The 24,554-nt window shown below is 54.6% G+C and overlaps 1 protein-coding gene across 1 annotated transcript; it reads left to right on the forward strand.

The window, feature by feature from the left end:
* Positions 1-12,708: 12,708 nt before the first annotated feature.
* On the forward strand, positions 12,709-23,236 carry CD300LG (CD300 molecule like family member g). The gene is made up of 6 exons (XM_075559377.1): positions 12,709-12,796; positions 13,593-13,928; positions 17,756-17,857; positions 18,472-18,724; positions 20,127-20,236; positions 23,163-23,236. The coding sequence occupies exons 1-6, from the start codon at positions 12,757-12,759 to the stop codon at positions 23,234-23,236; spliced, it is 915 nt and encodes a 304-aa protein (XP_075415492.1). The 5' UTR covers positions 12,709-12,756.
* The last annotated feature ends 1,318 nt before the right edge of the window (positions 23,237-24,554 follow it).

Consider the following 24,554-nt stretch of genomic DNA (forward strand, 5'->3'; position numbering starts at 1 on the left):
CGGGGTCCCCAGTCCGCTCCCCGCGCGGGGTCCTACCTCGTCGCGCCGGGATCTCCGCTCGGCGACCCGGAGCGCACGGGAGCCGGAGCCTGGGCCTCCGCTGGCTCCGCCCTCCCTGCCCCTCCCTGCCGCGGCCGTGCCGGGCGGGGCGGCGGAGGAGGAGAAGGGGGGCGCGGGAGGAGGAGCCCGCGCCACTGGCTCCCCTCCCCTCGCACCCCCTCCCACTCCAGCCTGGACCCCCCCCCCCAACTCGGGCACTCCGACAGGGTCCCTTCTGTTTCCACTGCCCGCGCAGCCCCCACCGCCCCCACCGCGTGTTGACTGGCGGGCACTTGCTGTACGTTTGATTCGATTTTGCAAACATTTCTTGAGCGCCCTCCAAGTCTCCGAGGCTCCGTGCCAGGGCCTGGGGTTCAAAAGCGGCGAGGCAGGGAGTCTGGATTAGAGAAGCTCCCCGGCTGGGGCCCGGGATCGGTCAGAGGACTGGGCCACTCGCGGTGACGAGGCGACGTGCCGGGAATGATTGATCGGTGCTGGCTGCCCTGCAGGCGCCGAGAAGGGAGGGTGGAGAAGCCGGGCGGGAGGCGCGGCCCCCACGCAACCCGGGTGCACAGCGAGGAGGCTGCGGAGAAGGCGGCTTTTGTCCGCGAGCGTCTCCCCAGAGGCGGCTCCGAAACGACCGTGAAGATCATTGGCTTTGATTGTGCTTTCTCTCTGTTCCGGGCGCCTCTCAGATCACTGAGAATCCCATGAGCCCCAGAGGTAGGGACTTACTGCCTGCGCTCTGTAATTGAAGAAACTGAGGCTCAGAGTGAGAGGGTGCATGTGGCGAGGCCAGGGCATAGGAGCTGCTGGGTCCGTGAGCAGGTGGTTATGGATATTAGAGGGGAGGAGCAGGTGAGTGAGTCCCCTCCCCTCCCCACCCACACCCACCCCCGCCCCCAGCCCCGTCAGTGAGGTGAAGGGTGGGCCCCGAGATGGAAGGGAGGCAGTAAATAGAAGTATGTCCTCCAGGAGAGGCCCCAGCAGCTCAAAGCTTGAGTCAGGGTGAGTCATGATGACCTGCTCCCTCCTCCCTGAAAATCGATCTGCCTGGTGCTCCTCAAAGCTCCACGTACTTATGACCCGCCTGGGGATGAATATAACATGCAGATTCTAGCTCTGTGGGCCCTAAGTAACCCCAGGTTCTGCATTTCTAACAAACTCCCAGGAGAGGGGATAGCCAAAGGCCGCACAAGGCAGGTTTACCTGGGGGTGCTCAGTGTTGGGAGAGATAGCAAGAGTGGGTCAGATGCTTTGATAAAGGAAAAATCTCTTTACCCAGTAATGCTGGCACTAGCTAAGCATGCGTGCAAGGGACCTTATTCCCTACCTCACGTCCTATACCTAAAAAAATAAATAATCTACTCAGGGGAGGCCACAGCCTCACACAGAAAAATTGCATTAATAAAGTTACTAGGGAAAAGCAGAGGGCAATGTCTTCTCAGTCCTGGGGAGGTAAGGATTTCTTAGGAAGGCCACAGGAAGCATGGACCCTAAACATACTGATAAATGGACCTCATAAAAAGTTCTCCTCATCGACAATCACCATTAGAAACAGAAATAAGCAAGCCACCGACTTGGAGGATGCATTTACAGCGCACACAAGGGGGCCTCATAAAGTTTGTGGGATGAAAGTGGAATGAAAAGATATTGGAATTTTCCCACTTTTTATTTTTTTTAAATCATTTTATTGGGGGCTCGTACAACTCTTATCACAATCTGTACATACATCTGTTGTCTCAAGCACATGTGTGCATATGTAGCCATCATCGTTTTCAAAGCATTTTCTTTCTACTTGAGCCCTTGGTATCAGCTCCTCATTTTTCCCCTCCCTCCCCTTTTCTTCATGAACTCTTGATAATTTATAAATTATTATTATTTCATGTCTAGCACTGTCGGATGCCTACCCCTACCCCCTCTGTTGTCCATCCCCCTGGGAGGGGTTGATAGGCAGGTCATTGTGATCGGTTCCCCCTTTCTCCCCCCACCTTCCCCTCCTGGTATGGCTACTCTCAATATTGGTCCCGAGGGGTTCAGCTGTCCTATATTCCCTATGTTTCCAGCTCTTAGCTGTACCACTAACTTTTTTAAGCACCCTTATAGAAACCAGCGGGGTGGGTGGGAGAGGGGTTTGGGGGTGGGTGGCTGTGTATAGGCATCAACTCCATGGCAGTGAGTTTGGTGTGGGCTTTGTAAAACCACCAGGTGCTCTGAGGGGGCAAGATGAGGCTCTCTACTCCTGTAAAGAGTTACAGTTGGGGAAACCCACAGGGGCAGTTCTACGCTGTGCTGTACAATTTATATGACTTAGAATCAATTCGAAAGATGACAGTGAATTTTGAGTTTGTGTTTCTGACAGAAGCCTTATATGGGAAATAATGACTCTCGTAATTCAATTAATAAAAGACAAGTAAAAAATAAATTAAAAAATAAAAGACAAGCAAGCCAGCTTTTTAAAAGCAGGGAAGGCAAAATCATTGAACATACACTCCACAAAAGAAGATACACAAATAGCCATTCGCCAATAAGCCGACAGGAAAGTACTCATCCAACATCATCTGTCATCAGGGAAATGCTATTAAGCCAGAATAGGGTTCCGCACTGCGGGCATTGTACTGCAGGGTTAAGACCCGAAGGAACGACCACAGCCGTGTTAGCAAGGATGTGGGGCAACCGGAACTCTCAGACTGCTGTGAGCGGACCATGTGGTACAACCACTTTAGAAAACAGTTAGGCAGTTCCTTTTAAAAGGTAAGCTTGCACCTAGCTTTGAGTCAATCATTTCACTCCAAGGTATTTATTCAAGAGAAGTCAGACTTCTCTTTACAAGACTTCACCTTTACGAGGATAGTCAAAGCAGCTTGATTCAGAATAGTAAAACAAAGGGGGGGGGAACAATCCAGATGTCTATCAATAATTAAATGGATAATCAAAGTGTAGTATTATCCATTCAATAGCACACTTCCGGATCAAGGAAAAAAACAAATTGCTACTTAAGGATTGTCGAAACCACACAACAGAATGACTGAATCTCAGAGCATACCTAGTAAAGAAAGCCAGGCACAGAAAGCCAGCACCCCCAAAGAGCCCCACGGGGCTGTGACCTGGATGTATTTGGAGGCCTTCACTTGATTGACCAGAAACTTGGTTTCTTGTTCTGCAAATTACCACAATTACTCCAGAAGGGAAAGAAAATATTAATAGACTAATTTCATAGAGTTAAGTCATCTCAGACAGGCTCCCTGGGAAATAAAAAGCACAGTTCCTTAAAAAATGCTGGTCTGCCGTTCCTCACCACAAGCATGAGAAAACCGGCAGTGAGTAAGGAAGGCCGAAGAAGAAGTGATGTGTTTGGGTTGTGGGTCGGTGAAGAATACAGAATAGTCCCTGGATCGCCTGGAGAAACCACTGGAAGAAATACAGACAGAAATGTCCCACAGAAGCAAGGACAGCAAGACTTCCGCGTGGCAGTTACATCATCTCCTCTCAACTTGCACGGGTGGAGTTTAGCCTGTCAATCAGGTCGCAGCTGGATGACCTCATTTGGAGCCAGGAAGGAGATAACTCACTGGAGGCCAGATACACTCACTCTCCGTCTTCCCACTGAGGAGCCACACAGAGACCCACGCCAGCCCTGAGATGCCGCCACCGCCACTGGATCCACAAGACTCTCCACCCACTGGCCTGTGAGCTTTCTTCCTGCATTCGGTGTCATTGTATATGCTGCTTGAGTCTGAAGAAGAATTTACAGACTGGTAATGGACACATGGGCTAAATTTGGACTTAGGACTGTGTTAGTCTGGGTAGACTAGAGAAACAAATCCACAGAAACTCCTTTATATATATGAGAAAGTTTTATATAAAGGGTAAGCGCACATTAAGAAAACATCCCAACCCAGTGCTGTCCAAGCCCATAAGTCCAACATTAGCCCATATATCTGACACCAACTACAAAATCCTCCTCAGTCTTACAAAACACACGCAATGATGCCGACCGCAGGAGGAAAGCCAACTCAGTGAACATGTAAGCATCTCAGCACTGGCAGGGGTCTCCACACGGCTGCTCCAGCATCCGGCGCTGCAACAGGGTAGGTCCATGTGACTTCTCCTCAGGGATGTCTTGCAGGAAGTAAGCCTTGCCAGCTGAAGCAGGGAACTGGCTAAGGCAGGTGCACCCTGGTCCGACCGTCAGAAAGCAAGAGACCCGAGAACTAGAAAGGCGAGGTTCACTGAGCCATTTATCTCTCCATCCTCCAATTAATCTCACATGTGTTTATTGGCCAGCTTGGCACAATAAACCTTAACTATCTCAATTCACCCCTTGCCAACTTGGCACCTGTACACAATTATTTAGCCTAACAATTGCAGTTAAGCAACACCTACACCTTAATCTTGTAATCCTATGAATATATTCCCTCACCTATGGAAGTTTATAAGCCAACCACTTCTTGGACTTAACCTGGACTGGGCTGGAATGTTTTCTTAATGTACAATTTCTCTTTGATATAAAGTTCTTTCTGATCTACACATGAGTGTCTATGAATTTATTTCTCTAGTCCCCCCGGACTCACACAACTTCCTCTCAAGTACTTTGGGCATTTTATCAAAAGAGAGCCATTGCTGGTGGATCTCTTCACCAGTGATCTGTCAGCACATGGACTAGAGAAAGAAGAGAGTCACCAACAAAGAGAAAGACTGATCTTAAGGCCACAGCACCCTGAACGTGCCCACTCTCAGCTCATACCGAAGGGAAGTCACATGAGTAACGGGTCAGTGCTCGGATGGGGACAAGAGGAAGGACTTCAAGACAGAGTGGCTGAAACAATGGGCTCAAACACAGGGTCACTGTGACGTGGACCTCACTTGACGACACCTAAATCCAATCACGAGGAGCCCCGCTGGCATTGTGGTTACATGTTGGACTGCTCAGTGCAAGGTCAGCAGTTCGAAGCCACCCGCTGGCTCGGGAGAAAGCGTTACAATCTGCAAGGCCAGTTCTGTCCCGCCCCATAGGGATTCGAAGTCGACTATAGGGCAGTGAGTGGACAACAGCCCATTCGGTCACATTTCCTAAGCTCTCTTCTCTGGGGAACACGTGAAACAGAATGTCCACAGACAGAGGCATCGAATGTACAACAGACCCACAAAGGCATGAACAGTAAACACCTGTGGGTCACTGCCGCTGCCCCGAGCAAGACGTAAAGCGTTGCCAGCCCCCCAAATCATCAGACACACACCCCAAATAACCAATGCCCCAACTTCCACAGGGCTCACTTGGCTCTGCTTTCTGGCTTCATCATGGAAGCATGTACAAGTCTCTCTGGACACCGTATGTACCCATAGGAGTCTCTATGTACACAACACCATGTGGCTGGGTTGCCACATCGGTGGAGTCTTGTGCCCCTGGCTGCTTTCGCTCAGCATTGTCTTTGTGGGATCCATCCATCCATACGACAGCCAAGCCAAACCCAACCCACGGGCGTCAAACCCCTCATTCGGACTCCCGGGGCCCCACGGGGCGGAGTAGCACTGCCCCAGGGCTTCCCAGCCTGCAGCCTTCGCAGAAGCACACTGCCACCTCTCACCTCGGGCCGCTGGAGGGCTCCAACCAGACGACTGCTTCGCCGTTCGTACCAGAAGTTTCCATTTTAATGTCATCTAATTCATGCCTGGTTTCCTTTGGGTCTTGTGCTCCTGTGAACCGTGGAAGAACTCTTTCCCTATCCTGGGCACCCGCCCCCACCCCACCCCGCCCCGAAGATCATGATCGTCTCAAAGATGTCTCATTTGACCAGTTACATTTAGTTCCACCACCCACCTGGAATTGGTTCATTTATGATGACAAACGAAATCCAAGTCACACCAACAGCAGTAAAATCAACTCTGCCTGTGCAGTCGGCAAAGGTGGAGGGAGGCTGGTGCTGCCCCCAGAGGGTGAGGCGGGGACGAGACGGTTCCTCTTGGCGAGCGTGTGAACTGGGCCCTCCGCTAGGACATGGTGCCATGTCTGTTTCAGACGTGTGAGTCCCTCAGCCTAGCGGCTCTGTCCTAGGCACTTGCCTTCTAGCAATACTCACCTCGGCGCGGAAAGACAGGCACGCACGCACGGCTGGAGCTGGGATGCGTGCTCCTGGCACCTGTCTGCAATGGCGAACAGTGGGCAGAGTGCCCATCCGCCGAGTTGGTTCCTTCTGGGAGTCAAATCGAATACGACGGAGCCTGCAAGTCTGGCGAGCCTGGGCCTATGGACGTGGAGAATCCCCGAGATCTCTTGTGAAGTCAAAGGACATGTTTCTTTTCACAGGAGAGGGCAGGAAATCAGCGATCACAAACTCAAGCGGATGTAACGCCCTTTTCTCTTTCTACCGCCGAGCTTAAATTCGATCCCCATGACTGTGAATTCCACTGCCAGGGAGATTTGAGGCAGAAAAAGAACTTATTGCTTACGTTTGAATCAGTATTTCAACCTATGAAGATACAACATCTAAAACCCTAGTCTTATCGTTAAGTCAATGTTTGTTGGTGCTATTTGAGTTAAGTAACAATACAAAATAATAACAATTACCTTGGCTTGTTCTTTTATCCAGCTTAGATTGATTGGTTCATAAGCTTGACAGATCAAATTCCTCAAAGCATCTAACACTATTTGCATACTTAATCAAGCAAATTCCCTCAGGCATGTGAACTACAATTACAAACAGGATAGACCTTAGCCATTCAAACTCTAAACTTCTCATAAGATGAACTGACAAGCAAAATCTTCTTACACATGTACACCTTTGAAGGAATCTTTTTTAAATTGTGCAAATAGAATAAACCAGACATAATCTTTTTGGTGGCTCAAGCTCTTCTTAAGCGTCTCATGCATCTTAAAAATCAGAGCAGGCCCAAAGCCGTCTGGAAATTCAGAGACATCCTTACTGCACCTGTAGAAGGCAACGCCCCCCAAAGTCTACTTCCTTTTCCCAAAATGTATCTGTCCAACGAAGGCCGTGGTTCTGCCCACTGAGTAGCAGCCCTCACCAGTTAGGAGCATCTAGCTGTCCTGATTATCACTTGGGCAGCAGAGGCAGTACCGAGTGAATGGTGTCTCCTGACCCCAAAGAGAGGGGGCGGGGGCTTTGATTCTGGACAAACGGGATTTAAAACAAAGGAAAGTTTCTACAAGCTTTTTCAAGCCCACTCATGTGTGCCGATTTAGCTAGATCACAATTCATGATATTACGAATTATGTCATTATCCTGTGTGGTATAAGTCCTAGAATCATGAGGTGGTTGTTGCTCCTGCTAGGTGCCACCGGGTCGGTTCCGACCCAGAGCGGCCCTGTGCACCACAGAACGAAACCCTGCCTGGCCGGCGCCAGCCCATGGTTGTAGCCATCGGGAGCCCGGTTTCGTGGCAGCCATGGTCACGAGGCAGTCTGCAGGGTGGGTTGTATCTTGAACCAATCTCTTTTGCGAGCCTACGAGAAATGAAACAAACAAGCAGAGATCAAGGGGACCAACTGCCACTAGGAAGGAAGAGTCAGAAGCAGAGCACCTTCTCTGGGCCACGGACGTCCTCACTGGGCAAGTCCTAGACCAGGGAAGGCAGATGCCAAGGGCCTTCCCCAGAGCCAGCAGGGAGGGAAGTCAGCCAGGACGGCTGGCACCCTGGATTCGGGTTCCTGGTCCCGGTGAGAGAAAGAACTTCTCTCTGTTACAGTGGCGTGAGATCACTTGTGACATCTAGTAGATATTGATGCGAGATGCTGCCCATCGTCCCACAGTGCCCTGCACAGCCCCTGGCCCCAGAGACTTCTCTGGGTCACATGACCGACAGGGTGGTAACTGAGGACTCTGCTTAGACTGGCGGGAGCCAGGTGACCAGCAAAGCCCAAGGTGCCCCTTGACAGGCTTCTTTGGGGGGAAGATTTTTGTCTTCTGGGCTAATACCAAGCCTCCCCAACCCTCCGCCACTGGGTGGTGGGTGACCTGCAGCAGAACATTGCCAAGGAACTGCCAGTGCAGAGGAGGCCGGGGAACAAGGGCTCGCGTGGCTGCTTCAGATGGAGCTGGACTCAAAGCAGAGAACACCAGGAAGACAGTTACTTGTGTTTATTGACTACGTGAAGGCATTAGACTGTGTGGATCATAATGAACTGGACCACCTTGAGAGGAGTGGGGATCCCGGAACTTCACTGTGCTCGTTCGGAACGCGTCCGTGGATCAAGAGGCAGTTGTGAGAACAGAACAAGGGCGTGCTGCGTGGTTTACGATCCGGAGAGGTGTGTGTCGGGGTTGTGTCCTCTCACCACACTTGCCCAATCTGTGTGCTGAGCAGATCATCAGAGAAGCTGGATGATGGAAAGAGCGGGGCCTCAGGATTGGAGGAAGGCTTACTCACACCTGCAGTGTGCAGATGACACAACCGTGCTCGCTGAGAGTGAGGAGGAATCGAAGCACCTGCTGATGAAGATCAAGGGCTGCAGCCTTCAGTGTGGATGACAACTCACTGTAAAGAAGATACAAATCCTCACCACGGGACCCATAGGCGACACCATGACAGATGGAGAAAAGGCTGAATGTGTCCAGGATGTCGCCTTACCTGGATCCACAATCAAAGCTCATGGAAGCAGCAGCACAGAGATCAAAAGACGCATTGCGTTAGGTGCATCTGCTGCACAGACCTCTTTAGGGGATTGAAGAGCAAGGTGTTACTTTGAGGACTCAGGTGCGCCCGACCCCAGCCCTGGTGTTCTTCCTCCATGGCCTCCTACGCATGCGGAAGCTGGCCATTGGCTAAGGGAGACTGTCGAAGGATTGACGCGTGGGAATTGTGGTGCTGGAGAAGAACGTGGAAAGTCCTAAGGCTGCTGAGAGGACGAACCAAACGGCGTTGGAAGAAGGAAGGCCTGAGAGTTCCTTATTGGCAAGGATGGCGTTTGTCTCACGTACTTTGGACCTAGGGTCAGGAAAGGCCAGTCCCTGGGGGAGGCCATTGCCTTTGGTCAAGTGGAGGGGCAGTGAGAAAGAGGAGGTCTTTGACGAGATGGACTGGCACTGGCCGCGCCAGTGGGCTCAGGCCCAGCAATAGTGGTGAGGATGGCGCAGGGCGCTGTTGCTCTGGGTTGGGCCCGACTCAGTAGCACCTAACCACGCCGACCCAGCCTCTCGGCTAGGACGTCACCCCTCTCCTGAATTTCAGTGCAGGGCTTTCTCAGCAGGTTCCGTCAGCCAATTCAGTCTCTTTAGGGTTCTCCCTGCTCCCCTGTATCTCTAAAGGAAGTCTAGATCCCTGAGGTTCTCACTTCCCCGCTCCCTTCCTGCACCCGCTGAGCCACAGACACCACGGTCAAGCTCAAAGGAGCAAACTCGCTGCCATCGAGTGGATTCCGGCTCCTGTGACCCGACAGGCCAGGGCAGAGCCAGCCCCAGGGGCTTCCCAGACAGTCACTCCTGACAGGAGTACCAAGCCTCCTCTTTCTCTCGGAGCAGCTGGTGGGGTCAAACTGCTGACCTTGCGGTTAGCAGCTTATCTTACAACCCGTTACATCACCGGGCATCTTAGTCAGATACTTTTTTTTTATTTCCCCTCAGCAAATTACTTCCTCACTAAGAATCCAAATGGGGTCTTGGCCAGATGAAGGACTGCCTTCCTCGTGGTCCTGGACGCCCCTTCTTTCTTGACTCATGGGGCACTGCCCTCCCTGCAGGGGCAGTTGGGTCTCTGTGTGAAATCCACCCCTTCTAACTCAAGAGTTCTTAGATTTAGAACTGGCAGCACTATGGTCCCACTTAGCCCAAAGAACAAGCAAACCTCGTTCCCAGGCGGGTGTACAGCCACAGGTGCAGAACTCGGACGACGCCACGGTGCTGCTTTGTTTTGTTTGCAGGGGAGGCAGAGAAAAGTCGGGGCACCCTGGATTGTGCTGCCATCCACTGAGCTCTTCAAAGTCCTGTAGGCGCCGGCAGCTGTGCCCCTCTGCGTGGGCTGCGCGGTTCCCTCTGCGCAGCCACGGAGCTCCAGGCCCACAGGTTCAAAGTCGGGCCATGAGGATGCGACGCACCTATAGACTTGAGTCTAAGCCGACGGAATGTCCGCCAAGGCACCTGATTTTAACACAAAAACGGCATAAAATGTGCTAAAAAACCGGACTTATACTCGAGTGTATGCGGTAGCTGCCTCAAGTCCACCACCAGTCCAAGGCCACTTCTGCTCCTCTCTGCTCCCTCTTGCGACCTTGACAGGGCCACACCCAGCCTCTGGGCACAGTGTCTCCTCCTCTCAGATCCCCAAGGCCAGCAGGGGTCTCGTCACTGCTCCTGCCCGTGCCCCTACTGCCCACCGGAGCTCTTGGCCCAAGGGAGGGACCAGGTGTAGGTCCCTTCCCCAGATTCACACTCACACCTGACAGCCATATTCCCAGTTCTCATTGCCCTTCAGGCCTGGAGAAGCTGCCCGAGTGGGCGGCTCCAGCCCAGCCCCCAGGCTGCAAGAAGGGCTGGCTTTGAGGGGCAGGGGAACGAGGCACTGTGAGACCCAGCACCTTCCAGCATAGAAGTAAACATTTTGGTAGCATCTCTCTACTATCCTGAAATGATGATCATAAATAATATGCCCTCCCACTCACTTAATTTTTTAAAGCCACAATATACTGCTCAAGAAAAAGACCAAAAGGCAAACCGTTTCTAATCAAATAACACATATTTCAAAATGTCCTTACTCCGGCCTCGTGACACTGGAGAAGAGAAAGCAATTTTTGTCTCTGCCTGTAACAAATCATTCAGAATGGAAGAAAAGCAAGGTCATCAGAAAGCACGCTGCTAAAAAGAAAGAAGGCGGTAATATTCAGTGAAATGCTAGAAGAAATATTCTTTTAATCTGTGTTTCAAAAACTGCAAAAACCAGGCTTTTCCACCTCAGGAATGTCTGGGACATTGGGAAAAACTGGATGACTCTTGATTCGGACTCTCTGGGTCCCTGTAGGATATTGGAATCCCGGCCCCTGCCCGTTAACTGCTAATGGTGTCCCCGATCCCTGGGAGACAAATACACATCCTCCTAGACCCCCAACAATCTCTCTCTCTCACACACACACACACACACACACGCGCGCGCGCGCACGCAAACACAATGCTTCTCAGAGTGAAGCTTTGAATTACTAACTGGCCGCGTGATTGAATTCCCGCTGTACATATGGAAGGGCAAGTGCCAGAAGGTGGACGGCGGTTTTACTGAGGGATAAGGGGAATTACAGGGACCGTTGCCGTCTGTTTATACATTTTGGTAATGTGTGCAATTTTGCTTACAACAGTATGCAAATTTGCAATAGGAGAACCGATAGAAAATGTTTAGAAAGTAACACGTGTTTGTTTTGTTCCTCGGGAGCAGGATGCAAGTCTGCGGTGAGAAAACCATTCATTCCTCTTTTGGAACGCCCAGACAGCTGGGCTGGCTGGGGACTGACAGCAGCCCCCAGCTTCCCTCAAGTCTGCTGGCACTGCCACCCCATGGCCAAGGGCGGTACTGCACTCTCCCTGCGGGGTTGGGGACATGGGGGTGGGTGCTGCCTCCCGATGGCGTGTGGAATCGACTGTTGGCTATGGAAGCTATTTTACCAAGTGCGTGTCATTACCCCTCCTGATAATATGTCTGAAGCATTAGGAGATAAGGCTTCTTTCTAAAGAGCATTCCGGCTGTCCTGCTCCCAAAGGATCAGTTCATTTTTCTGGCCCCCTGGTATATTCCGTATTCTTGGTCAACTCCATCATTCGAAGTCGACAATGCTTCAGTCTTCCTGATACCAGGTCCAGACTGGCTGCTGAAAGCACCAGGGCTTGGCTCAGGCAACACCTCCCTCTGCAGAGTGAGGACTCACAAGTCTTTGAAGAGGTCTTGGGCAGGTGTGTGTGCCCAGAGCCCCCCAACTTTCACAAGTGAGTGTGATAGGGAGTTAATTTGAGTCTGGGTCTGAACTAAGAGTACCAGATGACAGGCTGTGTCCAAGCTTGCGCAAATGTCGGTCTCATCGCAAAATACTCCGCTTTTGTACACTTTTAGACAAGCCCCATGTTGGTACAAGCCGCTTTGGGGAAAAAAACTGCAAACTAAAGATAATGCAAAATTCACCTTTAAAAAAAATATTCTTATTTGGGGCTCTTACATCTCTTATCACAATCCAGACATTCCTCCAATGTGTCAAGCACACTTTCAAACATGCTGCCATCCCCACTGTTCGCCTTTTTGAAAAAAGACACCTGTGTGTTATGCCTATAACGTGTCCCAGTCGAAGCTCGGGGCCCGCCTTCGGTACTCGACAGTCCGATGTGGTCCCTCAGCGCTGAGTCTGGGTTTGAACCCAATAAACCGCTGAAAGCTGGAGTCGGTCTTGGCTCATTCTGGTTATTCATCCACTGCCCACACCAGGAGTAAAAGCCTAAACATTAGACTCTTCTGGTCTAAATGCCCGGACTCTGAATTCCCCTCACAAACCCCGAGCATCTAGGGTTTGATGGCTTAGAGAGAGATTGGGAGAAATGTTCCCCAGGGGTCGAACCAGAAGGAGAGCCAGCCTGGTGAACTCAGGGAGAGGCGCCCAGGAGCCTCTCACCCGGCCCCTCCCCTCCCCTCCCTTCCCTGCCCCCCTGCCTCCGAAGGAAGTTAAAGGACGCCAGGGTGGGGAGCAGTCTCATTTCCCCCAAGGAGGCAACGGAGCCACATCCAGAGCCTGCCATGCTGCTCCTCCTGCTGGGGGGCTGCCTCCTGCTCCCAGGTGAGATGGGGGTGGGCTGTGGGCTGTGGGGAGGATGGGAGCCATACCTAGCCCTCCCAGAGGGTCTCCTGGACCTGGATTTCCTATCCCTGAAGCTCGTGTGGTGGTGAGCAAGGCCTCCCATCTGTCCATCCTTGGTCACAGAGAGTCAGGACTCTAGAACATGTCCTGGAGCTCCAGGCCCCCCCCCCCCCCGGGAGCCAAGAGAGAGGCTTTTCTTCCCTTCTCTGGCCGAGGCGAGGCTGGAGACAGACGGGAAGCTGCTCCCAGGGCTGTCCCACAACACTCCACAGAGAGAGGATTTAATCATTCCCCCAATTCCTGGGCCTGCTTCTCTGGCTGCTGTTGGGTGTTTGTGACTGTGGTTGTGGGTTTGTTTGTTTATGCACCTGGCAACCATCAACTGTCTTTTCTGACATAAGATGACGGTGTGTCTTTCCCTTGGTGACGTCTTAAATTTGGTGAAACCGAATTATCACCATGATCATCACCCATCAACGAGAAAACGCAGAGATCAAGGGACTTCCCAAGGTCACCCAGCTAAGTGACAAAGCTGAGATTCCAACTCCAGTGGGTCTGCGTCTCTGCCTCCTGGCAGTGAGCCAGGTGTACGGCCAAAGCAGCGACCCTGGGTCTCCCAGAGAAGGGGGAGGCGTCCTAGCTCCCAAGACTGTCCCAGGAGTGGGTGGGTGAGGACAGCCTGCCTCCCCTGGAAACAAGGACATCTGGTCTTACCTCTGGGTCATGGGTCCATCCGGTGCTGAGACCCCGCCCCCACCCCCTGCTGTGGTTTCAGGCTCTGAAGCCCTGAAGGGTCCAAAGGAGGTCAGCGGATTCGAAGGCGACAGTGTGTCCTTTCAGTGCTCCTACAAAGAGGAGCTGAAGCAGCACCAGAAATACTGGTGCAAGGAGGTCGGGCTCTTCTTGTCCCGCTGCTCCCGCACCATCTACTCGGGGGAAGATGGCCAGGAAGTGACATCGGGCAAGGTGTCCATCCGTGACAATCTCCGGGAGCTGGCATTCACCGTGACCCTGAGGAACCTCACCCTGGAGGATCGCGGGAAGTACTGGTGTGGAGTCAAACGGCTGGGTACAGATGACACGTTCAAGGTCTCTCTGGTCGTCTTTCCAGGTAACAGCGGGGAAGGGAGTGTGAGAGGGAGGGGCTGGTCATCAGAGGCAACCCTGGCATGGCCTCTGTGCAGTCAGGGACGCCCATGAACCCGAGCTGTTGTCACTGCTCATGGGCCCACGGGCCCACCATGGCAGAGTGAGATGGACTCCTTCCTGAGGACTGGATCCCAGACTCACCCACAGCCTCACCCACGCCATGGCCACACTGTGCTCCCACCCTGGCCACCTCAGCTCGCGCCCTCAACCTCTTCTGCCCAGAGCCGAAGTCTCAGGTGCTGAGAATGCCTGGGAACCACTCTCTGGATGGATTGTCAGCAGGATGAATGGGTGGATGGATGAATGGATGAATGGATGATGGATGATGGATGGATAGATGGATGGATGGATGATGGGTGAATGGATGGATGGTAATGGATCGAGGGATGGATGGTGGGTAAATGGATGGATCGACAGATGGTGGGTGGATGGATGGATGGTGGATGGATGGATGGATGGATGGATCGATGGATGGTAGATGGATCGATGGATGAGTGGATGGATTGACAGCTGGTGAATGGATGGATGGCTAGATGGATGGATGGATGGTGGATGGGGGATAAGTGGATAAAAAGGGAGATGCCATCCAGTCAGTTTGGATCTGGGCAACCTTGTGTATAACAGAGTAAAACACGGCCCAGCCCTACATCATCCTCCCCGGTGCTGGCTTGTTTGAATCCATCTTACAGCTCTTGTGGCAACACTCTCCCATCCTCACTGACCCTCTACTGCACCCCACGTGGCACCCCACCCTCTACTGCACCCCACTCTCCCATCCTCACTGGCCCTCACTGGTCCCCACCCGGTACCCCACCCTTTACTGCACCCCACTCTCCCATCCACACTGGCCCTCTACTGCACCCCACCCGGCACCCCACCCTCTACTGTACCCCATGCTCCCATCCTCACTGGCCCTCACTGGTCCCCACGTGGTGGACCTCCTGTAGAGATGGAGCCTACCTGATGGTGGGCCTAAAGCAAGGTGGACAAGGTTCTGTGGGGACCCATCTGTTTTTTCAGCAGGCCTTTCTCCCAAGTCCCTGGTCATCCTCCGGAAGCCCTGCTGTCCACCACAGGGTCCTGCTAGCATTTGACATGTAGCTGCCAGCAGCACAGCAGCACCCAAGCCGTCCCAGTGAGACACACTGACAGACAGACTGCGAGACACAGACAGACTGGAGGACTCAGGGCTGGGGCTAAAGCCAAGGGCCAGGAAATGGGTGGAGCAGCTCTCTAAGTGCCTGCATTGAGCGGAAGGGAGCCAGGGAGCGCCCGGGAAGTGGTCAGACAGTGCCTTCCCAGTGGGGGGACTGAGGCTCCAAGAGACAAGGCTTTCCCCCCAGGTGTGACCGCAAGCAGAGAGGAGCTGGAGGTTTCTGGCTGTGGACTGGTCCTGGCTTACTCACCGCCCAGACTTTAATTCAGGGAACTCACAGCAGCGGCAAAGCCATGTTGAACTCATTCACTGTTTCACACGACCCTCTGACCCATCTCTCCTTAGAGCTCACGTGGATCCCATGTCAGAGGTTCTCAGTGCCGGCCTTCCAGAAGATCTTTCTGAGATGCCGCTGGGCGCTCGAACCGCTAGCCTTTGGGTTCGCAGCCAAGCACGTGAGCACCACCTAGGAGCCCTCTTGACTTCGCTGTGACTCATTGTAATCCCCGCCCCCCAGGCTCTCCAGTGCTCTGCTTGCTTCGTTTGGGCGTTCCTCCTCAGTGGTCTTAGTCGTAATTATTGGTTTGTGGGTGGCATGCTGATGTCCTGAGGGGCCATCGAGTCCAGGACGACTCACAGAGACCCTCCGGGAGCCCTGCCTGGCCTGCGCAATCCCCACCCCCACTGCTAGACTTGAGCCGATTGCTGCAGCCACGGTGTCAGTCCAGCTCCTTGATGGTCTCCTCGGGTTGGCTGCTGCTGCTGTTTTCCTTTTGTGTACGGCAGCGACACAAATAAATGACAGGCGTCAGTCATCCTACTGCCGTCCGGGAGCGGCTCTTGCCAGCCTCTCTCTGAACACATTGCAAGTGGGAGAGACTGATTAGTGCGGGGAGGAGGGCGGCGCTGGGGGTCCGGTGGGAGAATCGGGTTTGATTCCTGGCCACGCTGCCTCGTGCTCAGCCACCCCTTCTGAGTGTCAGGGGAGGCCTACGTATGGCTGTGATGCTGAACAGTTTGGACGGAGCTTCTGGGCTAAAAGAGATTAGGAAGAAAGGTCTGGCTGTCTACTTTCCAAAATCAGTTCCTGAAACTCCTAGGATGACCACAATAGCTGGCCTCTGGTCAGGAGACAGTGCAGGAGCAGGCAGCATTCCATTTGGGCTCCCGGAAGACGGCCGGTCGAGGGCTCAGCCGGAGACTGCTGATCACCATTGAAGCCCCAGTGCTTGCGGGGAGAGGGAGCCCGGATCGGTAGTGTGTGGCCATTTCTGTGGGTCAATTTCCAGGTGCCACCAGTTTAACTACTGGTGGGCTAAAACCAAAAAAATAGAACAAACTCACTGCCCTTCAGTCGTCGATGACTCATAGCGACCCTAGGACAGGGTCGACCTGCCCCGGGGGGGTTACCGAGACAGTAACTCTGAGAGAATAAGCCTCATCTGTCTCCCAGGGAGTGGTTGGTGGTTTCCAACTGCTGACCTTGGGGTCGCTATACCACCAGGGCTCCATCAGCAGGCCAGATTCTTGAAAACAGACCACCAACCCGCTCTGGGGGGGCCTAGCCTGAGACGAGGGTACCGGTCTCCCAGACGAGGGCTGGAAGACCAGGCAGTGCGTCAGAGCCAGGCAAACAGCTATGAGCGTGCAACAGGGAAAGAGGGGCACTCTGTCTGAGGAAGGTTTGACTCAGAACATCCCAGGAGAAGCAGACCTCGAGTTGGAGCAGAGAAAGGGGGCACAGGGAAGGTAGAACACTGGGGCGGCCACTAAGACCCATGGAGGAGTCGGAAGAGCTTGGTGGCTGGGATCTGCCCATAACAGGCTCTGCCCGCCATGCTGGGCCTGTCCCGGGGCACTGGAGGGAGGTCCTCACCTGGGCAGACAGCATCTCAGCCCAGTGGGAGAGCCCCAGGGGACAAGGTGTTGGCTCATGGTTGATGTGAGGAGCAGAGCTCCTGCCCTCCTCGCCCCTGCCCCAGGCAGAGGGGATCATGTTCCCTAGGGGTTGCGGTTGGCCGACTTTCAGAAGCAGCTCAGCCTTTCTAGAAACTGCAGCCTAGTGGAGACCCGTCCCTGCTGGCAGCTTGCAAGGGGTGCTGGGAAGGAGGGTGGACGCCTTGCTCCTTTAGCAGGAGGTCTTGGGAGGGGGTGGCTCCTGATCGGGATCCGAGAACAGGAAAGGCATTGCCCAGCAGGAAGAATGTGCCAAAGGCCTGGAGGAGCACAGGAGGGAATGGCGGGTGCCTGCCTGGCTGGAGCGCCTGGGTGGGCAGGAGCTGCCCGGGTGGATTAAAAACCTGAGTTTGCAGAGTTTGGGTGCTGTCTTCCGGACCACGGAGAGGCACGAACGCTTCCGCAGCTGGGAGTCCCGAGATGAGATTCGATTCATGTCTTACAGACAAAAGTGGCCTCAAGTGTTCAGGCTGGGCAGGAAGGGGTGGGCCGGGCAGCCCACCCACGAGGGAAGCTGAAGACCTGAGCTAAGCTGCAGGCCAAGGGCATGCCAGGAGGGGGCACCTTGGCTCAGCTTAGCAGCTGGACTCACCCTCCTGGGCTCCTGAGACTGAGGCAGAGCGGTGATGGGGGAGCGGGGCCCCTTCGTCTGAGATTGGCCTCTCCCATCCCTCTAGGGCCCTGCTGTCTCCTCTCCCCTCCTCCCTCCTTCCAGCCTCTTGCAACAAGGAGCCTCCAGCCCAAGGCAAAAGCTTGGCACACCCAGCCCCCAGAATTGAGTGAGTGGTTTCTCTGTGTCCTTCCTCCAGGCCTGCTCCAAGGGCCTGACCCTGCATTCTGGCTACTAAGCTATTCCTCCACCCCCACCGCAAGCCTGGGAGCTGGATTGTCCACCGGAGGACAGAGACTGGGGGTGGCTCCGTGGGGCGCGGCCCCTCCGTCAAGGTCACACAGGAAGTAGTAGAGGCAGAGAGGAGACACAGCCGGACCCGGACGCTCAGGCCCTGTCTGCTCCCCCTGGGGTCTGAGGGACAAGCAGGCAAGGCCAGGCTCGGGCCCTAAGCTCCAGAGCCCTCCCTGTCAGCCTGTCCATGGCAGGGGAAAGAGGCCGGGGCCCATGGTTTGACGTCTTGCTCTTCTGACCATTGGCCGGGGCCTCACGGAGGGTCCAGGCTATGGGTACAAAGGGGGGTGAAACCTGGTTCAGAAGTGCGGTGTGCCTATCTGTGATCTGCCCATTCAAACTGGTCTCCTCCGGGCCTCGGCTGCCTTCCACTGGGGTGTCTCTGAGGAATCGGTCCTGGGGAGGCTGGACTCAGGGAATCCGGAGGCTGGGGATGCTGGGGGGTCAAGGGTCAGGGAAGGTGCTGAAGCATTGCTTTTGGCCTCATAGCTTCTCCTGGTCTTCATCTGAGAGTCACCACAGCCAAGCAGGGGAAGACAGGGGCCACCGCCCCTCCACACACAGGAACCTCCCTGCACGTACACGCAGGATCCTCAGTAAACACAGAAGCCCCTCCTCGCGCAGTGACCCGTCTTCACTCAGCGACCTCTCCTTCTGCAGGGAGCTCCCACCTGACCATGCAGCTGGACCCCACCTCAGCAAAGGGCACCAGCCCCAGCCCCATCAGCAGCTCCAGGTCCAGGTGAGTCCCAGGTGGCCAAGGTCATCTCTCTCGGGCTGTCACCAAACCATGGATGCCTTTGTGCAAATAAGAACTCAATGGGCCTTCTTCTGGAAGGAGGATACTACAAGCCCTCCTAGCCTTGGCAGGAGGGTCCTGGGCAGTCCAGATTCCAGACCCCGCCCACCCTCCCTCCAAGCAGGATTCATCAGCAGGGAACAGCCTGCACTGCCGAAAGCAGCGGCCCTGGTGCTCTGGACGGGACGCACAGGTCCCTCCAGCAAGTTGGGTGTCCCCCACAGCTCCAGCTCCTCTCCCTGTCCCATGACCCTAGTTCAGTAGCTTTGGCCCAAATGCTTTCCAGGGGGTGCCTATGTCAAGTATCAAAATATGGAACCTAAAACTATTGTTTAAGTTCAAATGAAAACCCTAACCTTAACCAACTGGAATGAAGGAGCCGGAAGAAGCAAAGCTCCAGGTGGCCATTGCATTCAGATCACTGACGCGCAGGTAACTGTTGGCAGGTTCGGGCCCAGTTGAAAGTATCTCCTGGGCCTGGCCATGGGGGCTGGAGTCCCTTTCCTACCAGCCGGGCAAGCATGTGGGCTGACCAGCTGCCATGATGCCTGGTGTCTTCGAGTCCATACCGACTCACCGCAACCCTGGAGGACAGGGTTCAACTGCCCCTGTGGGTTTCTGAGACTGTAATTCCCTCACAGGAGTAGAAAGCCAATGCTCTCTGCTGCGGAGCAGCTGGTAGGTTTGAACTGCCGACCTTGTGGTTAGCAGCCCAACGTGTAACCACTCCACCACTAGGACTCCTTCAATCCCGAACACAAGCACTAGCTTAACTTCTGTCAGGCACAGAGCGAACGAAGCACGTCCAAATCCATTTCGTTCTCCGCCACCGAGACTCCTGCAGTGAGCTGTGGGCTTCAGCTCCTGGTGCCCGTGTGTGCGGGGAGACCGGCTGCACCCGGTTTCCAAGGCAGAGCTTCCAGGCCTCTGTTCTGAGGGGCCCAGGGGTGGGTTTGAATAGCCACATTTTCAGCTAGGAGTGGAGCACTGACCCAGTGGTGCCCCCCCCCAGGGGCCCTCCGTTTTTGGATCATTCCCATTTTGTAGATGGGAATGTCGACACCTTGGAGATTCAGTCCCCTGCCAAGGTCACCCAGCTAGGACATGGTGGAGCAAGGGCTTGAACCCAGGTGGCTGGCCTCAGAGTCGGCACCAGGTAAAGGAAAGAACTCATGCCAGGTGCCGTGAGCCCTGAATCACTGCGAACCTTTGCTGGACCGAATGGGGTTTCACACTAGGGCTGGATGTCCTCGGCCCGGTGCCGGGGACCCTAGAGCTCGCAGGTGCTGGCTTTGCTGGTGACCACCTGGGCCCTTTCCTCCCCTCCCCCCCATCTCATCCCCAGGGTTTCGGTCCCGCTGGTGCGCATCTTGGCGCCGGTCCTGGTGCTGCTGGGCCTTCTACTTGCTGCAGGCCTGGTGGCCGTCGGCAGCTGTGTGCTCCGTCGGAGAGAAGGTGAGCAAGAGCGTGCTGGAGGTGGGGAGGTGTCCCTCTCTGAGACCCACAGTCCTCCTCTGTCCCTCCCACAAACAAGAGAGAAAAGTGATTCAAACATGGGAATGGGAGCCAGGTTCGTCTATCCTTCATCCCTATCCACCCCAGCAACTCCAGGCTTGGCAGGTTCGGCTTTTAGACCAACACTGGACCACGGCCTGAGCTCCATCTGTCTAAGCCTCATGGCCCCATACCTGCCACCAGGTCTCTCAGGGTACTCAGTCCCAGCCACAGGCTGAAGTTCAAATCTCAGCTCTGGGAACATTTTGCTGTGTGACCTTGGCCGAGTCACCTAACCTCTCTGAGCCTGTTTCCTCAGACCACAGATATGTGTAATTTCTGCTATATGGAACAACCTGGTCCAACAGAAATAGAATGTAAGCCACGGGGGTCCTCTGAAAGTCTCTCCTAGCTGCATTTAACAAGGGAGAAGACCAAAGCCCATCGTAGACAATGGGACGTCCCCTCACAGAAGGGTCACAAGGAAGGGATCAAACACACAATATTCCTCTGGTTCCTTGAGGCTTCCTTGTCCCCCATTATCATGACCCCAGCCCTGCCTTTCACTGCGGGCTAGGCCAGAGCATGTGCACAGGTACAGATAAGAGCTCACGACACACGGGATCCAGGTCAGATCAACCCCTCAGGAGCAGAAATGGGAGTATCGATACCAGGAGGGGAGGGGGAAGCTGGAGAGAGGAGGGGAGGAGGGGGGATTCCATCACAGTGATCAACACATAACCGCACCCCACACCCCCAGGGGACGAACAATAGAAACCGTGGGTGAAGGAAGACAGCTGTCGGTATAAGATATGAAAATTAAAATAATTTATAATTTATCAAGGGACCACAAGGGTGGAAACAGGGAAGGGAGGGGAAAAGAGGAGCTGATACCAAAGGCTCAAAGAGAAAGTAACTGTTTAGAAAATAACGATGGCAACAGATGTACAAATAGGCCTGATCCAATTGATGTGTGGATTGTGAGAAGGGCTGGAGGAGCCCCAATAAAACGATCTTTTAAAAAATGATGATACAAAAAATATTTGTTATTAAAAAAAGGGGGGAGGAGAAGAAGGAAAAGGAAATAGGCCCATTTGATTGTAACAGGATGGTTTACTTAACCTGGTATCTCTAAAATGTTTGTATTCCAGCATAGGATTGAATTTAAAATAATTCGTGATGAGAAAGATTTGACTTTGCTTGTTTCTTGAGTCCGCATTTGCCCGGCTCAGTGCAGAACAGTCGCAGATCCGTGCATAATACCCCCGCCCACCAGCCACCCCCACCCCTGGGGTCCCTGCGGTCCCGAGCACGCTGCGAGCGTGTGTGACCCCTGCACCTTTGGTGACGTTCCTCGGCCCCGTGGAGGAGTTAAGAACCACCCGCTGCCATCAAGCCAATCCTGACTCGTGGACACCCCACAGGACAGGCTAGAAGGGCTTCCTGGGGTCTCTAGGCTGAACAGACAGCCTCACCATTCTCCTGCAGAGCAGCCACCAGGTTTGAACTGCTGACCTTGTGGTCAGCTGCCCAGTGCTGATCCCAAAGCACCACCAGGGCTCCTTCAACCATGTGGAGTTAAAAAAAACAACTCACGAGTATCCAGTCGATGCTGATTCACGGCGACCATAGGCCAGGGGAGAACTTCCCTGTGCCTTTCTGCGGCTGGGTCTATTCATGAAAGTAGACAGCCTGATCTTGCTCCCATGGTCACAAACCGATGACCTTGAGGTTAGCAGCCCAACGCCACCAGGAATCCATGTATGCGGAGGAGCTGGGAACTGCCTATGAGAAGGCCCCCCATTTACAGGGAAGAAAACCGAGGCACAGAGTGGGGACACAACGAGTCCAGTGTGAGAGCCAAATGCATGCGTGTAAGAGCGAGCAGGAAATTAGCAAGTGCCGTCCCAATGCAGGTGGCCGGGGACCTCGTGTGACTTCCAGGAGGAAGGCTCTGCGGGGCTTAGGCCTGAGAGCTGTCTGCCGCAGCAGTGGTCGGCCTGCCCGCGTGACTCTGACCCCTCTTCTCAGAGACTTCAAGGCAGTGGAAACCCCTCAAGCTGTTCACCCCAGCCCTGCCGCAGCCTCGACCTCCCTGCCGGGCTGCTGGGAGTCAAGCTGCCTGCAGGTGCACACAGGTGCTTGGTCACTGCCCCTTGGCCTGGGCTGAGCGCCTCCCAAGGGGCCACGTGACCACCCTCCCTGGGTCTGAGGCCTCCTCCTGACCTGTGTGTGACTCTGAGGACAGCTTGGCTTGCTTCTCCAGGTCCCTCAGAGAGGTCTAGAGAGCACTCCCACGGGGGGGGGGGGCACACAGGGTCATAGCCTTGAGGCACTTAGCATGTTGCCCTTCAAATTGAGGTCCCCAACTAGCAAGGCCACCCCCGGGGGCTGTTCAACCTGCAGTGCGTCAGGCGGCCGAGTCAGAATCTGCATGTTCATCTTTCCGGGTACCCTGTGCATGTGGTTCATAGCTTGGCTGCTAACGGGAAGGTCGGTAGTTCTCATCCACCAGCTGCTCCCCAGGAGCAAGAGGTGGTGGTCAGCTTCTGTCAAGATCAGAGCCTTGGAAGCCCACCGGGGAAGTTCTACTCTGTCCCATAGGGTTGCTGTGAGCCAGAATTGACCCCTTGGCTCATTAAGGTGACACAGGAAGGTTGAGAAGCACCTTGGCCCCAGAATTCCTTCCCCAGTCAGGTTTCTGGCCCACCTGGGACTCTTCCCGGCATTGACCACAGAGAGCCAGCATGGGCCTGAGGCTGGGCTGGAAAGGATCCTCTGTAAGAACCCTGGTGGCAGAGCCCCCCCCCCCCCCCCCCGGGAGCTACTACAGGCTGGCCCTGGCTAGTGGGTCTGACTTGTGGGTCTTTTGCTGGGTCTCTTTCAGTTCACGTAGCCATGGAAACTGAGAAGCACCAGAAGGCCCACCTGTCACCCATGGTCATGAAGGAGGTAGGCTGAAGCCCAAACTCAGGTCCCTTGGGCCTGGAGGTCAGGGCTTTCTCTGGGTCCTGCCTGTGTCTGAGCTGACTTAGAATGTGGCACAAGGCGTGCGTGTCCCCTGGCTTCCCACCAGGGGCCCCGGCAAGAGGTGGGGGTGGGGGCGTTTGGTGTCCTCTTGCCCAGACTCAATGCCTCTCCCTGCCCACCCTTTACAACCAGAAGCCCACAGAGCTAGACCCAACGGGCACCTGAGAGGTCATTGTGTCTGGCTCTCAGCACAGGGACACTGCACCCCAGAATGTGCTCAGAGTCTGGTCAGCTTTTGTAGAACAAGCAGAGGCCCAGAGAGGATGCAGGTCTTCTCCCAAGGTCACACAGCATGAGGTGGCCCCAGTAGGGAGTGGGGCACAGACCTGCAGACCCCTGTCTCCCCTGTCTGGGACCCTCCGGGCATGTTTTCTCCGTGAACTTCCTCTTCTGCCGTGGGGCACACGCTGAGGTTGGTGTCTTGGGGAACAGGGGCGGAGGGAAGGGGGGTCTCCTGGCCCATTTTCTAAAGAGGGGAAAGTACTGCCTGATGCTACCTGCCCCGGGACCCTTCCCTCACCCCTGGGAAAGGACACTGGCCCCTCCCACCCCACACCTCTGGCAAAATCACTGGCAGGAAACAGGCTACCTTCTCAATCCCTACCCTACCCCACCCAGCCCCTCTTCCCTCAGCTGTTTACAGAAATGCCTCCCCTCCAAGGCCCTCCATTGTGGGGGCAGGAAAGGGGAACTTCCATCTCTTTCTTTCCTGGCGCCAGTGAGGACAAAAGACTCAGGCCCGCTCCAATCTAGGGAGGGCTTTGGGGGTGGGGGAAATGGAGGGTCACGGCCTTGACTTAGGAAGCAGCTGTTGCCTTCACAGGAAGTTCCACAAGGTCAAAAGTGACAGGAGGCAGTGAGGGAAAAGTCGGGGAGGGGGGGGGGTGCTGCCATGAGCCACCTCCAGAATGTGGTCTCCTAGCTATGATCCTGGGATCAGAGGCCTCGCCCCAACTCAGCTCTAGAAGAGAGGGCGAGGGTGGGGGGGTTTCACTTCTGTCCTGCAGAAGGGAGGCCCGGGGGGCTCTGTACTACCCAGGCTGGCTGCCCGGCCCATGCCCGATTCTTACCTCATGCCCCTGCACCCATGCTGATGACATGGAAGGGGACAAGAAAGGGCAGAGGGGCAATGGGAGGTGGTCTCCCAAGTCCCCGAGGGTCAGGGGCCAAGCCCTGTGTGGATAGGTGCTGTCCATGTCCAGTCGGTGCTAACACGCTGCAACTTCGTGTTAGCCAGGCAACAAGACAC

Source organism: Tenrec ecaudatus, chromosome 10 (genome assembly GCF_050624435.1).
Source record: "Tenrec ecaudatus isolate mTenEca1 chromosome 10, mTenEca1.hap1, whole genome shotgun sequence".
NCBI classification, from domain to species: domain Eukaryota; kingdom Metazoa; phylum Chordata; class Mammalia; order Afrosoricida; family Tenrecidae; genus Tenrec; species Tenrec ecaudatus.

Bases quoted from the DNA above. Each gene is read 5' to 3' on its own strand.
- CD300LG (XM_075559377.1), top strand. From the start codon at position 12,757: ATGCTGCTCCTCCTGCTGGGGGGCTGCCTCCTGCTCCCAG. The intron at 13,929-17,755 runs GTAACAGCGGGG...CCATCCCTCTAG, and splicing joins CTCTCTGGTCGTCTTTCCAG to GGCCCTGCTGTCTCCTCTCC. The intron at 20,237-23,162 runs GTGAGCAAGAGC...GGTCTCTTTCAG, and splicing joins TGTGCTCCGTCGGAGAGAAG to TTCACGTAGCCATGGAAACT.